This window comes from Mastacembelus armatus, chromosome 3 (genome assembly GCF_900324485.2).
Source record: "Mastacembelus armatus chromosome 3, fMasArm1.2, whole genome shotgun sequence".
NCBI classification, from domain to species: Eukaryota; Metazoa; Chordata; class Actinopteri; order Synbranchiformes; family Mastacembelidae; genus Mastacembelus; species Mastacembelus armatus.
In genome coordinates, this window is record NC_046635.1 from 17,085,739 (window position 1) to 17,102,945 (window position 17,207).

General features: G+C 38.5%; 1 protein-coding gene across 3 annotated transcripts; it reads left to right on the forward strand.

Annotated features, from left to right (window-relative positions):
* Positions 1-4,603: 4,603 nt before the first annotated feature.
* LOC113122104 (PWWP domain-containing DNA repair factor 3B) lies at positions 4,604-14,007 on the forward strand. 3 transcript variants are annotated; one of them, XM_026293081.2, is made up of 14 exons: positions 4,604-4,972; positions 5,644-5,774; positions 5,901-6,199; positions 6,306-6,558; positions 6,825-6,980; positions 7,070-7,140; positions 7,442-7,518; positions 7,982-8,042; positions 8,139-8,214; positions 8,351-8,401; positions 8,521-8,645; positions 12,600-12,821; positions 13,249-13,337; positions 13,430-14,007. In XM_026293081.2, exons 2-14 carry the CDS (start codon positions 5,768-5,770, stop codon positions 13,536-13,538), a joined length of 1,596 nt encoding a protein of 531 aa, XP_026148866.1. In that variant the 5' UTR covers positions 4,604-4,972; positions 5,644-5,767; the 3' UTR covers positions 13,539-14,007. The 3 variants fall into 3 exon arrangements, with proteins under 3 accessions (XP_026148866.1, XP_026148864.1, XP_026148865.1); XM_026293079.2 differs by having other exon boundaries at positions 4,615-4,972; positions 8,521-8,762; XM_026293080.2 differs by having other exon boundaries at positions 4,615-4,972; positions 5,659-5,774; positions 8,521-8,762.
* The last annotated feature ends 3,200 nt before the right edge of the window (positions 14,008-17,207 follow it).

The following is a 17,207-nucleotide window of genomic DNA, read 5'->3' on the forward strand; positions in this document are numbered from 1 at the left end:
CTCCCAGCAGTACATGCTCAGACTTTCACAATAAAATTTTATAGTTCCTCAGAGGAAGTTACAACAGTATTCTAAGTATAATGTGTATTCAGTATTAAAGTTCACGTTTTAATTCAAGGTCATGTGAGTGCCCTGATGCATGTTGTACTTTCAAAAAGTAAATAACTAATGTGACCTTATCATGGACTTTGATTCCGGGCAAGTTGCTTTAGGCAACAACAGAGGCCATTTTTAATGTCTGCCATGTTGAAATCTCCAAGCCGGACATGTCCACCCCATTCCTCCTTCCCTTTCTTTCTCTTTTTCACAATATAGTTTCTTATTTATTTCCTTATTTCCTAGGGGGCAGTCGCTGCCTAATGGCTAGGGGGTCGGACTTGTAACCTGAAAATTCGAGTCTCAGGTCCGGCTGGATTAGTCGGTGGCACAGAGTGAATAGCCAGTGCCCTGTCCACCTTCAATACCATGACTGAGGTGAGACCCTTGAGCAAGGGTCCCCCAACTGCTCCCCGGGCACCGCAGCATTGGCTGCCCACTGCTCTGGGTGTGTGTGTGCACGGTGTGTGTGTGTTCACTGCTGTGTGTGCGCACTTGGGTGGGTTAAATGCAGAGCACAAATTCCGAATATCCTCCTGAGAACCAAGGAAAATAAGTGTCTTCCAATTTCTTGTTTTCGTAATTTCCTATATATTTGTGGTTAAAAAAAAACATGTTACAATTTAGACTTTTTTACATTTATTTTTATTTTTAATTTTATAGCATGTCCACTGCAGTGGACCATAGGACCATTTGAATATGAACAAACTGTCCACTACAAGGGGAAACAAGTCAGTGGGCTGGGTCTCAGGAGGGTATGGGTCACCATACTTGGCCATATACAGTGGGTACAGAAAGTATTCAGACCCCTTTAAATTTTTCACTCTTTGTGTCATTTCAGCCATTTGCCAAAATCAAAAAAGTTCATTTTATTTCTCATTAATGTACACTCAGCATCCCATCTTGACAGAAAAAAACAGAAATGTAGAAATTTTTGCAAATTTATTAAAAAAGAAAAACTGAAATATCACATGGTCATAAGTATTCTGACCCTTTGCAGTGACACTCATATTTAACTCACATGCTGTCCATTTCTTCTGATCCTCCTTGAGATGGTTCTCCTCCTTCACTGGAGTCCAGCTGTGTTTAATTAAACTGATTGGACTTGATTAGGAAAGGCACACACCTGTCTATATAAGACCTTACAGCTCACAGTGCATGTCAGAGAAACTGAGAGTCATTGTCACGATTCTGGGATCCTGTCGCCTAACAACCTTCACAGCTGTGTTAAATTAATCGCTAATGATGGAGCCAGAAATTTTATTTTTCTCTATTTATATTATTTTGGTAGAAAATGAGATGCTTCACCGCCAGCATTGGCGAGCGATGTATCTCATTGTGATGTTGCTTTTGGCCAACAGTGTAAACTTTAGCTAAGGTTAGTTTATTAGGCTTTACTAGCGTTTTTATGTGGGTCATTGTCTTTTGACAGTGACCACCTCGCCGCTTGCATCCGCTACGATTGTTTTTGTATCTCCATTTTACCATTGCGTATAAGTTAAACTAACATTAACCTTCAACCTATACAAAACCAGTAATAACAAGACAACCAGTGAATTCGTGCATTACCATTTTTATTGTGCTTTTGAAGTACTGTCACAGGGCAGTGATGGTCATTTTTTGTTTTGTTGTTTAACCAAAATAGGGAACTCATGCATCCATCCATTTTTAGAGGAATTTCTGATTATCCTGTTGTGTCACTTATTCTAGTCCTCTAGGTTTGAATCAATGACTTTAGAAGGGGTGGAAATAGCTTCCGTTTGAAGCCATATAGGAAATAGCCAACAAGCCAGGGCCTCTCTGCTCAGCCGAAAGTCAGGCCATGTGCCTGCTGGTCAAAAAATTTAGGAAAAGAAGAAGAAAAACTTTTAAAACTTAATAAACAGTAGATAGATCTTTAGTTTGGGGAAATCAGGCAAAGCTTAAAGCTTCACTACCAATTCAACCTTTTAATGGCAAGCCTATGCAGCTGTGAAGGTTGCTAGGCAACAGAAGCAGAGCTTCGTAACTCAAAGATAGGGGCAGGAACAGTTGGTAATGCAAACAGGAAGTCCTCTGTAGACTAATGATCTCATTTCAGCTCAGCCCAGCGTTTGGCCTATTTGGTTTGCGCCAGGTTTTAATTTAAGTTCGTTTTAGTGCACTGCATCTTGCCATATTTTCAAAAAAGAAGCCCTTCTGTTTCATTGTTTCAAAATAAAAGTCAATAATGCAAATATGAGCTTATCATGGACTTTGACTCCTGACAAGATGTTTTAGACACCAATGGAGGCCATTCTTAATGTGTGCCATGTTATGCTTTCCAAGCAGGACAAGTCCACGCCCCTGTCCCTTCCTTATTTTCTTCTTTTTCACACAATGCATTCTTATTCTTATGGTTCTTTATTTCTTTTATTGTTTCTGTTCACATTCTTTTTTTCTTCCCTTCACCCTTATGTTCTTTAATTGCTCTTCACTCCATCTTTCTTATGTTCCTTACATTCATTTTTCATTTAATTCACACTTGAATGATTCCTTCAGTTCCTTTTTCTTCAATTCTTCCTTCCTTCTGCCTTTCACAATTTTAAGCCAATAACTCATAATTTTGCATCTACCCTTTTCAGCAATCCTGATCAATTCTTTTATATATTGATTCATACTTCATTTATTCTTTCAGTTCTTCCTTCCTTCATCTTCTTTGATTATAAGAAATTCTTCCTTTAGATTGTTTTTAAATTACCACAAAACTTTACTGTTTACCAATTTTAAGATACTTCATTTCATCCTGCTTTGCCAGCACATGCCTTTCCTTCCAGCCTTTTTAGCAATGCTCATCATTTTTTCCTTTAATTCGTACATCATTCATTCCTTCAGTTCTTCCTTTTTTCAGTCCTTCCTTCCTTATTCTCATCTTTCACTATAAGGACACCTTCCTTCAATTAGTTCTGTAAGAGCCATGTAGCGGTAATATTTTAAACCACCACTAGGTGTCACTGTAAAAGATTGTTATGAAGGTAGGAACCTTCCCTCACTTGGTGTGTTCCTGGAGGGAAGGTGTTCACAGTTTTTTGACTGCTTCGTTTCAATACACGCAATTTGCACAAGGTAAATAAATGAACATATTTTTGAGCATTTAAGTAACTGTGTGGATATCATCCTTTTAATGCATAAGGTGCGTCAACTACATGCACCTTCCAGGATCACCAAAGCTGCCTAAAGATAAGCTTGGAAGCTCTACAAGTTCTTCTATATTATATGTTCACAATTTAAAGGAATTTTATTTCAACTTACTGCTTTCAATCATGTTATGTTCTTTTCTCAGCAGCAAATCCAAATCTTTTTTATTCTCACTTCTTCCATACGTTTTTCGGGATCTAATTCCTTCTGTGTACTTTGTGCCAGAAAGATCATGAAAATATTCTGCTTTTTAAGGACGTTTCTGCTTGTATTCAACTTTTTATACTTTTTTAATATTTTGCTTTTTTCAAACATTTTTTTCCCATTGAAATGAATGGAGAGAATGTTCAAATCTGTTTCAGCTTTGTCCTCTTTCAGCTTTTAACTACTTTCAGCTACACCTTTGACCTTTAAAGGGGTCTGAAGCTATAATTCTTGTATTCAGGTTTTTGATATCTTTTACATTTTTCTATTAATTGCAGTTTACGTTTTATGCTGTTTTTAGCTCTTTTCTGAATTTTACATTGGTCATTTTACATTTTTGCTGAATGATTTTGTTGAAAAGGGCAGCATGTTGGCTTTGTGGTTAGCACAGCAAGAAGGTTCCTGGTTCGAAACCTGGCAGGGACCTTTCTCTGTGGTGTTTGCTTGCGTGGGTTTTCTCCAGATACTCCAGTCTCCTTTCACAGTCCAAAAACATGTATGTCAGGTTGATTGGTGACTCTAAATTACCCATAGGAGTTATTGTCTGTGTGTGATTGTCTGTCTATATGTGGCCTTGCGATTAACTGGTGACCTGCTTAGGGTGTACCCCTACCTTTCACCGAAAGAGAGCTGGGATGCTTCAGCATATCCCTGTGACCCTAAAGAGGAATAAGTGGATATTGATGATGGATGGATGGATATTGTTAAGCAAATTAAGCTTCCAACTCCGGTTTTACATTTCATCTTCTAGAATTATTCAGCATTGAATTTCTACCTTCAGCTTTTTCTGCAATGCATTTCAGCAATCTTTACCAATGCTGGGCAGCTCATTTCAGCTTTCAGCATTCACACATATTTTCTGCAGGAAATTTAAAAAAAAAAAAAAAAAAAAAAAGAAATATATATATTCTATATTTTAGGATTATTATTTTAGGATTTTTCTTTTTTTAACCTCCTATCCTTTTTTCAAAAGAAAAAATAAGTTTGACTTTATTTAACTAGAGAGCTTAATGAACCGGAGTCAAATTCCTTGTTTGTGTGAACAAACTTGGCCAATAAAGCTGATTCTGATTATCTAGTCCTTTAATCAGTTTGAAATGTAAGCTTTCAGAGTCGATCTGACATTTTAGTGTAAATAGCCTACATCAAACATTATACATAATCAAAAGGATGGGATTAATTGTAACATTTATATGAGGGGGAAGAAGAAGAAGAAAACAGTAGATGTAGAAAGTACAGCTGTGGGCGGTGGTTTATGATCCTCGAGTACGGACTACTGGCAACGAAGTTTGTAAAACTTTGTGGATGTCGAGTTACACTGTGCATTTAACATTTACTGCTGTTTGGAAGGTTTATATATGTAACATCTTATCGCAGTTTGGAAGGTATTTTTCCTAGTCCGCGAGAATCAGTTTGCAGTGACCCTGTGCAGTGTCGATAATGCCCATAGCCGTTACTGAACTGAAGTCAAGTTGGTGGCTAGGCTAGCTATCCAAACACAAGACGAGATTTTAAGGTGAGTCGTCAGTTTTAACGTTACATCAGTTGTTAATTTCGTTTAAATTAAGGTAAGATTATCTGGTCGCTTTTCATTGCGTGTATGTGCAAAGTAACGTTATCTCATTACATTGCGTTGACGCTAGCTCGTTAAACGTTCGGTTGTGCCTAGTTAACGTTAGCTCAACTAGCTTAATAGAGGTCTCGCTGTTTAATCGATGTGACACATTTGTTATATGAGAAAGCATATAAGCTAAGTTGACGTGTTCAGATTGTTATGTCATGCAGTATGAGTTGACCTTAGCTGCTAAGCAGTCGCTGCTTTATTGCGATTTCGTCACCGCGTTTGTTTACTGGTTTAGCATATGCTAACAGAAGTTTAACGTCGTGTTCCGGGTTGTTTACTAGCAAAGCGTTAGCATGTATTTGTCCAGTGGCCCTGTTGGCCGCACATATTGCGACATGTTTTGAAGTACTAACGTTACTGAGACGCTGTGTTATTATAGTGGTTTTCTTGGGCTGAACTGGCAGGTTTGCTGGACTAACGAAGCAGGGGCCGACAATTGCAAATGTGACGCGATGATACAAATGCAATTTATCTTTAAGTCCACCACGACCAAACAAGGCGACATTGTGCAGGAATGTTTAACAATATTACCCTACTTTCCTTTCTGCCTTTCGATCAAACAGCTCTTTGTCACCCAGGTGAAGCGAACCTAATAAACATAAAATCTTAACATTTGTGCCTGACATCTAATCCAATGAACTCAAGAGTAACCTCTCCAGCCAGAAGACCTCACCAAGACATACAACAATGAAAGGTAGGTAGTCCAATGCTTTCACTTTTCTGGATTTTAGTATTTGGGAGTCAATTAAATTTGCATTCATTAAAGACATACAAGTAACTCCAAATGACAGTAGAAACATAACTTTGTATGACATTTCAGGTGGATCTCGGAAAACAAGAAAAAGGAAACCTAAAAAGGCACCAAAAAAGAAAGTCACCTCACACACCGAAGTATCCTGTGGTGTGACAGGTGCTGGTTTTACCACTATTAGGAAGTCCGGGGCATGTTCCTTACTAAATACTACAAAAAGAGGCAGGGGACAAACAGGACAGACACAAGATGCTCGCTGGACCTCCACACCAGTATGCAGTTCCACAGATAACCTGTCCAGTATCTCAAGGTCTCCTGGAGCAAAACAAGCAGAGCTAAAATACACTGAATTTATCAGTCAGTTAAAGGTATTTGATCACATCTTTAAGAATATTATTTCTGTAATTTGAGCTTGCAGATTTTTCATCCTACAGTTAATTTCAGTGATGTTCTTTGATGTCTGTTCTGTTGTAGACATCTAAGGTAGATTCATCATGCTGCAAATCCAAATATCAAAGCAAATGCAGGAGGGGGCGAGCTTCTCAGCCAAGACAAGTTAGAAAAAGATTAACAATGGAGCAGATGGAGCCCTGCAGTAAAACAAACGGTCCACCAGCCCAGCGCCGGTGTGGTAGGACCCAGAAAATTGATACTAGGGATATGCAGATGGCTACCAGTATTCAGCCATCTCAACGCACAAGACCAAAATTTGTACTGGCAGAGGAAGGTATGTTCTTCTCTTTCATGCATAAACCTTTTTTTTTTTTTTTTTTTTTTTTTTAAAATCAAGAAACTGTATTGTAAGAGGTCATCACCATTGCATCCTAAAGCATAATACATTTTGCGCAACTGTAATTGTCACAGAATCTTAGTCTTAAATACACTGTACTCTTTCTGGATTTGTATTTGCTGGGCTAATAACCACTGTTCACAGAGATTTTAGGTGAGTAAAATTATCTGTTCTAATTCTGTCTTCTTGCTGTCTGCCTATAGAAGTGAAGTCCCAAAAAGATGAGTCTTTGCTGTCTTCAGATCTGTCAATAGAACTGAGTCACAATGAGGAACTGCTGCCATATTTGTCCTTCCAGGAAAATGAAGACAGTGGTGAAGAGGAGGACCTGCCAAGTTTCTTGATGCAGGTGGACAAAAGTGAGAGAAGCCCCTGCAAGAACTAAATATGAAATGTATGTATACATACTCTATATTTGAAATGGATTATTTGTACTTTTGTCTTTCAGAGCCTCCATCTATCTCAGAAGGAGCATTTGTGTGGTACAAGTTCAGAAATTATCCATTCTGGCCTGGATTGGTGAGTGTAAAAACTTGGGGTTAATAATTAATTATTTTTTATTAATCAGTTTTTCATTCTTTTTTCTTTTGTAAAATTATTTAGATGTAAAAACACACAATGTATTACTAATGCCCATATATATATATATATATATATATATAACCTATATAATTCTAATATTTTTGCAGAAATTCAAAAAATAAATTCTTGCATTTGAGAAACATAGTGAATTTTATACTTTCACTGAATTTATGACTGAATAATGTACAAATTAGAAAAGCCTGAAAATTTATACTGTTTTTTCCCCCCATTTTTACAGGTAAAAAGCGTGAACCGTAAACAGAAAAAAGCCAGCATCGTGTTAATTGATGATGAAATGATTCACAAAAAGAAAGGGTAGGAAATATGTTTTTTTTTTTTTCTTTTTTCCCCTCTCACTGCCAATTCACTTTGTCTTCACAAACCCCACCCTCAACTGAAATGGTATGTTACAGCTTCTGGTTGACAGAAGACAGCTAATCCAAATAATCAGCAGGTGGGGCAGGGGTCATTAGATAACAAGTAAAGCAATGGCTCTCAAGGAACATGAGTTGCCCACACCTGACCTAAAGAGCCAAAGCAGATAATATTTCGACATCTTGTGGACTCAATGTGGCATTTAGATTGTCAACAATTGTGACCTAGAATTAGTCAAAATTAAATTGAAATTGTGCCTGCATCCTGTGCAACTAGATGTGGAAGTAAAAATCCTTGTATAATATTTGATGCACAAACCCAGATGTAAGAAAACTTTTCAAGAAATCAGTCAGTCTTTTAAATCATGAGGATTTTTTTTACTTTTATGTTTGTGTTCTTTTAGGTTTACTGTACCTCTGAAAACCCTGAAGTCTTTTGACTGTGAAGAAGCTAATGATCTGGTGGTAAGAATTGCTCAGAAAGAATACATGCTTTTTTTTGTGCTAGTTTCCTGGCACAGTGGCACTCTAACTATGTATGTTATATTGGTTTTGCCATAGCGTAAAGCCAAAGAAAACTATGATGCTGCTGTAGAGTGGTCCTTGGAGCTTGTAACAGACTACAGAATACGTATTGGTAAGACTTAATGCTTATGCAGACAGGGATAAGGCGCGCTGATACAGGTAATGTATTTACATGCAGTGTATATAAACAGTTGTTCTAATACCATATACCTGTAATAAACTGTATTAATCATGTTTTGTGTTTGCAGCATGTGGCTCATTTTCTGGCTCTTTCATCGAGTACTTTGCTCATGACATGAGTAAGTTTAATTTTGACATTTATTAAAATGGCACCACAGAATATTATTCTACCTGAGGACACTTGCAGCTCAGCCTGGTCCTGATGATGCTCTTTGCTGTTGGTTTTTAACTACCCCAGGCTATCCAGTGAGGAGGAAGTACCCACAGGCTGTCTCAGAGAGACTGATGATCACCAGTGATCCAATGATGGAGGAGCTGCATGATGATCCCAAGGACAAAAGCTTCAGTGAACAACAGGGAGAGGTCAGCAGAAGCTCAAAAAGACTGCTGCCAGACCGGACCCATGCTGCCCACAACCGTGCTAATGAGAAGCTTGTGCACTTTATTGTGAAGCAGCGTATGGTGGAAGGACACCTTCTGGTATGATTAATGAATCCTGTTGTATTGCGATTGTAGTTTTTGGATTAGCAAATACTTTCTTAATAGACTTTACCCCCAGAGTAAGCATGGTTTCTACAGGGGAAAAAAATAGTAGGTGAATCTCAATTACCTTATTTTATAATTTCTTTGTCGACCGGATGTTGTTCAGGTCTGCCATGTTGAAAGAAGGCCCAAAGCTCTTATTTTTGTTCTGAGTAGCAAGGGGGCTACCTGAAAGAGCTATAGCCAGGGATATGTGAGTGCATCCTTTGCAGAGGTCTGTTAGAGATTTAGACTGTCCTTTTATTAGAAGTCAGTTTCTAAGTGGAGGCTACAAATTAAGGATTGGAGGAAATGACGTGTCATGTCTCTTGTTATGGCTTGTTGATCCTTTTCCTTGCATCGTTCATGGGTGGGACTAAGGTGCTACCAAAAGACAAAAATTAGAGAAACGTGGATGCAACTAGGTGAATTGAAAATCAATTGTCCCTTTCAGTGGCTTGGCCCTTCCAATTTATGATCGCTTGAATAAAATGAAGGTGCGACCATGTTTTTGATAAGTATACCCTTTTCTGGAAGGTGATTAAACAGTTTCCAGGTAAAAACAACCTGAAGCTAAAGAAATTTTTTTAATTTCATGACTTTGTGAATAGGTTGCTGAGTCACTGACCTACAGTCCGGGGATCTTTGGAAAATTACACGTTGCTGTTCATCTTCAGTTAATGTGTAACTTGCAAGACATCCACTGGTTTTGCCCAGAGAAATCATCATGCAAAGCTTAAATAAACAGACACGGTTGAATATTAATGAAAGTAATAGTTTACTTTGTTTTATATTTTTTATCTTTCGTAAGTGTAGCCTAATCTATTTAATGGAGAAATGGATACTTGAGGGCATTCTCAACTTCAGTGTAGGCTTCACCACCATCCAATGAGACAGAAGGCAGGAAGAGAGTGGTAAACATGTGGGTGGTGGACTGGTAGTACTTATAAACAGTAAACAGTGTCATACTGGAAGTGTAACTGTAAAAGAACGTGTCTGTAGTTCCGTTATTGAACGGTCGGCTGTGGGCCTTTGGCCATATTACATACACATGCCATCTTAGAGACTGTTTATATTACCCTCTTTGATAACGTAGTGACCTATGTCATACATTTGGTCACGGTGAGGCTCCAGACATGAGTCCCTAGAAACTTCAGTCATGTTACCCTCGCCAAGACCCTCAGCACCTTCATGTGGTGTGTAGATTCTCCTACCAGGAGGAACAGGAGACTGGACCTGTTGTATGCAGAAGAGACCTACAACTGAACTGCCCTTCTCCTCTGACCGGAATTTGGTGCATCCCCACCCACTGTTTACACCACTAGTCCAGAGTCAGTCCCCCACTATCACAACATTAAGGATATGTCCAGGAGAGGCCCATGATCCACTGCAAGAGTGCTTTGATGGTACTTACTGGGGATGCTGTGAACTGTATGGTGAGAATGTTGATGGCATCCCAGACTCCCTCATTGACTAGTTAAAGTTCTGTGTGGACTTTCAGGTACCACAGAAACAGTACGTTTTTTCTCAAACACAAAGCCCCTAAGGATATCAAGATGACCCTGGATGAGGAAAAGTTGATGTTAAGGTCTGGTGACCAGAAGGCGGCAAATGAGGTTCAGAGGTGCCTCTGTTAAGATCAGGGAGGAGGATAGGATACATACAAGATGACACTCACACAGAAGCCAAAGGAGGGGGACCATCACGGGCTACAATAACAGCAGCCCGGTGACAGAAGGGGGCAAGGATCTGGTGACTTCAGGTCGGGGCTGTCACAGACAGTTCAGGTGAGGAGAGAGCTGAGCATACTCTGCAAATCAAAGGCAGCTGGCCCTGATGGGCACATCTGAGGGTGCTCAAAGAGTGTGCCGTCAAGCTTTGTGGTGTCCTCTAGAAATATTTCGCCTATACCAACAGGGGGTTCTGCTACTGTGGAAAATGTCCTTGTACTGAAGAATCCTCTGCCCAAGTGTCAGCATTGTCTTCAGACCAGTTGCACTTACATCCTAACAATAATTAAGAGTTTTCCTGAAGTCCCTACACTTCTCTGGTCAAGCCCTCACTGGACATCTTCTCGTTTGCATATTACATGTGGTTAAGATGAGGTTGTCTAAACTCCTTAATATACTGGACAGTAACTCTCACCCTCTGGACTTGGTGCTGGCTCAACAGAGGAGCATGTTCAGCTCAGTGAAATGCACCACTGAGCATCACAGGAGACCCTTTGTCCCAGTGACCATCAAACTGTACAACTTCTCCACCTGCTGCTAAGTGCTAATACTGATGTCACTTAATTTTTTTGCTGTGTGTGCCTTATTTACTTATTTTTGCCACTTTTATATGCTGCTAAGTGTACCAAGTAACCTAATTTCTTTATATTTTAAATTATCATTTACATTTGTATATACACCTTTACATTTAATTTACATTTGTATATTTTTATATGTACAGTACTGTGCAAAGGTTTTAGGCAGTTTAGATGTTTTTGATTCTTATCACACAAGACCAGCTGGTGTGTGATTGATCCCAGATTCAACAAGCCCATAAAGTACCCATTACATTTCATGAAAAACTATTTTCAGGGGCTAGAACCAGGAGTCCTACAGCAGATGGTCGGACCCCCGCAGAGCCTGGATCTGGGCAGTCAATGTGAGATCAAATAAAGAGACAGAAACACTGGGATGGCATGAATCTACAGAAGAATTGCAACAGCTTCTCCAAGGTGCTGCAAAGTACCATCAGAAACTGTGTGAAGACAAACCAAAGAGAACTACTGCTGGTTTAAGGGCAAAGGGAAGTGCTGCAACTACTGTTTAGATTTACATTTGGTTCCTTTTACTGCACTTTGTATTAAGTTAAGTGATAAATGAAAAACTAAGTTAAAAACATCAACTGTGTTTTTAGTGTTCAACGTTTGCACAGTACTGTATGTATTTGTACTTTTTTTTTTTTTTGGTTTGTATATCTATTTTCATATATGTACATTCTAATTGTTATCCTCACTATACTTACTATATTTTCTTCCATCTGTTTTTTGGCACCTAAGCCAAAAACGGATGGAAGAAAAGCCAAAAGCTGTAAGCGCATAGGAGCCCTATGCGCTTACAGCTAGAAACATGGTTTCAACTCTTAAGTGTTGAGCACGTTTTGGTGACCCGTGCTATTACTTATGTTGCTTGTGTCTCATCTCTGTGATTTTATATGGATTTTTGAAAATTGAAGATGTCCCATTGGAATGAATGGGACAAATGCGTTGTGGTGTAATCAGCTAGAAGTGTATCTCTCTTTTAAACAGCACTCTCAGCTGCAGTACTATAGCTCATTGGTAAGGTATAGGCTTGACTCAGGCAAGCAGGGTTCGAGACCCGGGCAATGCAATGTAGAAGGTTCTGATGTTCTTAAACGTGCTCCAACTTCTGAAGTAATCGATATATATTGCAAGCGGCAATAACAGCGTGCTTTCAGCAATCACACGCATTTTCCTAAGGAAATGCACATTCTAGTTCTAATGTAAGATTGCACTTATTTAACTGTCCTGGTTTTCCTTTATTTCTTGAGTGGAGTGTAAAAGCATTTTCCCTATGGGACCAATAAATTGGCCCAATCCTAATCTGCTGTCGGTGACTGAAAAGTTATTTGGTGTGAATTTTTTTTTTTTTTTTTTTTTTTTGAAGAAACAAAGCAACACCCTAACATGTACATATTTAATACTTTGAATAGGAATTTTAAGTTAAAGAGATGATCACACATCGGTGGACGAATAAATTTAGATTTTCAACGTCACTCTCTTTTCAGGCTGTGATCCGAGGGCAGCAGCAGTCTAGATGGCTTCGTTCCTTTCTGAGTGCTAGTCGGAGACGGGTGGTGAATGTATACCTAGAAGATGACCAGCAGCTGGACCGGGTCTACTGGTATCTAAATGAGCTCTATGCAACAGCCGTGGCAACTGCTCCTTGCCCGACTGAAGTGAAATCTATGGAGCGTGTCCCCTTTGTCCTGGATGTGCTGCTGCCTGAGGTGAGTTAAAGCTTTCATCAGAGTTCATATGAACACTACTAACACTGTACATTTGTCATCCATCTGCTGTAATCACGTGCAATAATAATTATAAGGTAAATCACCATCAGTGCAATATACTGTAGTCACTTTATCGGGTATTTATTTATCCATCGATGTCCATATACTGTACATACCCATAGGCACATATCGTACACACTTATAGTTTTTGTAGCTTTATAGTTTTATTCCACTTAGTATTTTTTAAAATATTTTAAATTTCTTATTTATCTTACATCTTTGCTACTTTTGGCACTCTGCTATGTACTTGTTCTCCATTGTCACACATAAGTTAATTTCCTTACCTAATGTGTTTTTTTATTTTTTTATTATATCCCTGTCGTATGTTTACTGAGATACAATTAACAGTTGATGCTCTCTTGCACAGGCCATCATTTATGCCATAGCTGGGGTGGACAATGTCTCTGTGAAAAAGGCAGAAGAAAAGTACCTTAAAGGACGATGTATAAGCAACAGGTAGTTTAATGATAAAACATTAAAAGAACAGTTGTTACACCAAATACTGAATATTATTAGTGATGGTCTTTTATTCTCCCCTTTTTCCGCAGAGAAAGACAAGAGTTTGACTGGATGATTGAGCAGCAAATAAGGAAGAAATCACAGCAAAACACTGCACCTGCATTATTCACTGATCAGTTAGAAGACTGTGTCATGTAATTTTGTTTGTACCAAACATAGCCTTATCTTTGTGCCTTGCAGTCAATGAGAAGTCATATTACAATGTCTCATTTCTCATTTGTGTTTTTACAGCACTGTACAAGTAAAAAATTGCATTAAAACAGAATTGATGGCTAATCATGGAACTCTAGCTTATAAGTGTTTGCTGGCAATATATGCATTTCACCAAAAATCTTTGACTTTGACCTTAATTTACAGTCTCTGTATGCTCATGTACTTGTTTAAAAAAAAAAAATTTTCATGAATCATTGTGTCAAACAGTAAAAGTATTCACCACCAGTACAGACACATGCTGTCTACAGATGTGGTTAGAAATTGTTCTGTACTGTTTCAGACAACTAAATCAACATATAGATCCACTCAAGAGTATAATGGAAATTACAGCTGTAATTGTCATTGTGTGAAAAGAATGTATTTTTTATAAATAAAAACCTTTTGTAATGAGTCATCAGTTGTTATCAAAGCATTAACAGTAATGAATTTTTATTTTTATTTGCATTTTCCATATGTGTTTTGGAATTTCAGAGCATTTCTTTGTTTGTGCTTTGACTTTTGCCTGTGTTTTGGCCCTAAGGTTTGCCATACAGTAGGGACACTAGTCAAAATCCTGCAGAGCTACACTAGAAGAAATGCATATGCTACATTGCACTGTAACATAGCACATCATGAATACTGGTGTTTGATAAGACGATACAAAGATGCAGTGCAAAGTACTGATGATGTTCTAACATGAAGAGACCAAAACAGTCAAAAAAAGATCCACTTCAGATACCCGTTCTTCATACATGGCTTAATATTTCATATGAATGCATTTTAATTTTTACTTGCCACAACTGCATGTTTTGTCCTCTGTGCTGACATGGTAGTAGATCAGTAATTTATATTTCTCTGCACTCAACAGGGCAAGTACACACAGCTAGAACCTGGGAACAAATGAAATATCCTGCGAATGTGTGTAGCCAACCTTTAACTATAACATTATTTGGAGGCTAATAGGTATCCGATTAATTAAAATTGTTAATAAATTAACTTGTCTAAGTCAAATAGGATGAAGGCAGACAGAAATTGACATAGTCTCTCTCACTTGGCTCTACTGGTGGTTTTATTTTCACCTGTGTTCAGTCCAATGCTTATATCACATTAGGAAAACCTTAAAACAGGGGAGAAGATTTAAGTCTGGTGCTGATTTACATTCAGAAAATTAATGCCTGCAGATTTATATTACCTACAGTGACATAAAAAGACTCCTTAATAGACTGTGCACTCAGGTGGCCAGGGAACTGATGCCTGGCCAGCCAGACCCACTCCTTTTTTAGTTGAAGAATGTGGGTCCAGAGCCCCCGCCTTAGGGAGTCTCTTCATATCACAGTCATTTACCTGCAATAGGAGGGGCTTTACGCTCCAGTAGTCAAACCAGATTTAAACACATTGCACATACAGTACTTGTTCGTAACATTGCTCAATGTCAGTCCCAAGTCCGTAAATCTTTCTTCAACTGGCTTTTGCTGTTTCCTCCATTCAAAAATATAGATAGATAGATAGATAGATAGATAGATACTTTATTCATCCCCCATTGGAAAAATTCAGATTGTCCTGTAGCTCTTAAAATAACAGATTCCACTATAAAATATGAAATAAAATATGAAATATAATTAATATTATATGGAATATATAATATATTATATGTACAAACCGGTGATAACACTGTGTTCTTACACTTCAAGTGACATATTTAATTACAGTGGGCAGGTGATGAGGCATATTTGCATTTTTGATAGTGTTCCAAAATTTTAGGGGTTTAGAGATTAGGCGGTTTTTAACTTTGATCTTTTTAAGAGGAGCATGTTTGTTCAAAGCAGAATTGAACAAGAATTTGAAATACGCTCAAACCTATTCGACATCAGGGATAAGCCCATTTCTGTGGGAGTCTAGATGTGCCAGGTTGTGTATGAAAGCCTGTTCATTGAAGTTTTTCAAAAAGCGTTTGAAAACTATCACAGGAAGATTTCTTGAGGTGATGCCCTTACGAACACAGGTTATGTTATAGTGATTGCTAAGGCTTTGCCAGAACACGCCAGATGTATACCTCTCTTTCCCACAGAAAGACATCTGGGACCTTATCAAATAGTCAAGGTTAGCGCAAACTGTAGTCACTGAGAGCAAAAATTATATTTCCACAATACACAATAGGCCCCATTCAGAAGTGTTTCAGTTATGCTAAAGTAAGGTGAATCAGGACACACAGGAGGGTAAACATTTTAATTTCTCCAACACATCCCTCCTGTTCATGCTCAGCATAACTACTATGTGAAAATGTTTAGCAGATCACTAATGATAATTATTCTGGTAAAACACACACAGTAAGGTCAGAATTATTATTATTATGGGGAAACACATGCAGTAAAATCATAAATCATAACTAGTATGATTAAACAAACAAGATCACAATCACAAATCTAAGCTGATTAGCATACTGAAATACAGTATAACGTAAAAATAAATGTTAAGTCTTTATGGGCAACAGTCATCTTCACAACATCACTTTCTGTAAGAATTTTCAATGTTGGAGACATTGTGCCTTACAGTTCAGACAAATCTATCATAGTTGGTGAAGGTCATGTTTTCTTTCATTGGCTCTGGAGGAGTTTCAGGGTCATCCTGTGAAATGGACTGATACATTTGTTTGTTATTGCTGTGTCAATAAGGCATTGACAAACGCCTTTAATACATGAAATGCAACAGCAACCACAGGTAACCAAAATTGCAGCCATCACAGCCATTGAGATGAATATGGACTGAACCAGACCGCTCCATTTACCAAACATTCCCTCCAGCCAAGAAGTGAAGGGGTTGTCAGTACCAGTATTCTCAGCGAGCTCCTCAGATAAGGCTTACAGTCCTTGTAGCACTTGAGTGACAGATCCATCTGGTTAACTGTTGGTAGGAAAAAAGGTACAACAGGCAGATCCAAACATTTTACAAACACCTCCCTCCTTAGGCAGCAACATGTCAAATGCCATCCGGTTCTGCCAGGTCATAAGTTTTAGTTTTAGTTTTACCTAACTGCTCTGCTAAGCCTCTGACAGCGTCTCTAGTGTAGTTAATGAATCTCTGCTGGTTGTAAGACAAATAATTTATCCAGTCAACATTTTTATAAATGGTTGACACCAAAACAGGGAATGATTCAAACCCTGCTGCAACTTGGTTTCTAGCTTTATTATTGGGAACTCCTCTAGGCACTCCGATGACATTAATGTACACTCTGTTATCAAAACTGTCGGCTGCTTCAGTGTCTCTTTTCACATGGTGTGGGCTGTCTTGGGAAGAACCAGACAGAGGCAACACATAAAATGGCAATTGTATAAGAGCACAGGTTCCCTGCCAATCAGGTGGGAGCACTGGTCTCAATTGGTTTCTCCCACAATGCCACCATAGGTCAGCACGTGCAGTAACATGACCAGTGAACCGGGAAGGATCATAGTCTTCTTCAGGAGTGGTTACATAGGTAGTAGAGTTGCACCAGTGGAGATCACCGACCTTTCTCCCTGAAGTGGAATTTCTCAAAAACAGGTATAATTAGTACTATAAGGTGTAAAGAAAGGTGGAGTAACAGCAGGAATAGGTGGCATCAAATAATGCAAAGACTTT

Coding starts and splice junctions, on each gene's coding strand:
- LOC113122104 (XM_026293079.2), top strand. Junction 8,043..8,138: donor AAGAAGCTAATGATCTGGTG/GTAAGAATTGCT, acceptor GTTTTGCCATAG/CGTAAAGCCAAAGAAAACTA. Junction 8,215..8,350: donor AGACTACAGAATACGTATTG/GTAAGACTTAAT, acceptor TTGTGTTTGCAG/CATGTGGCTCATTTTCTGGC.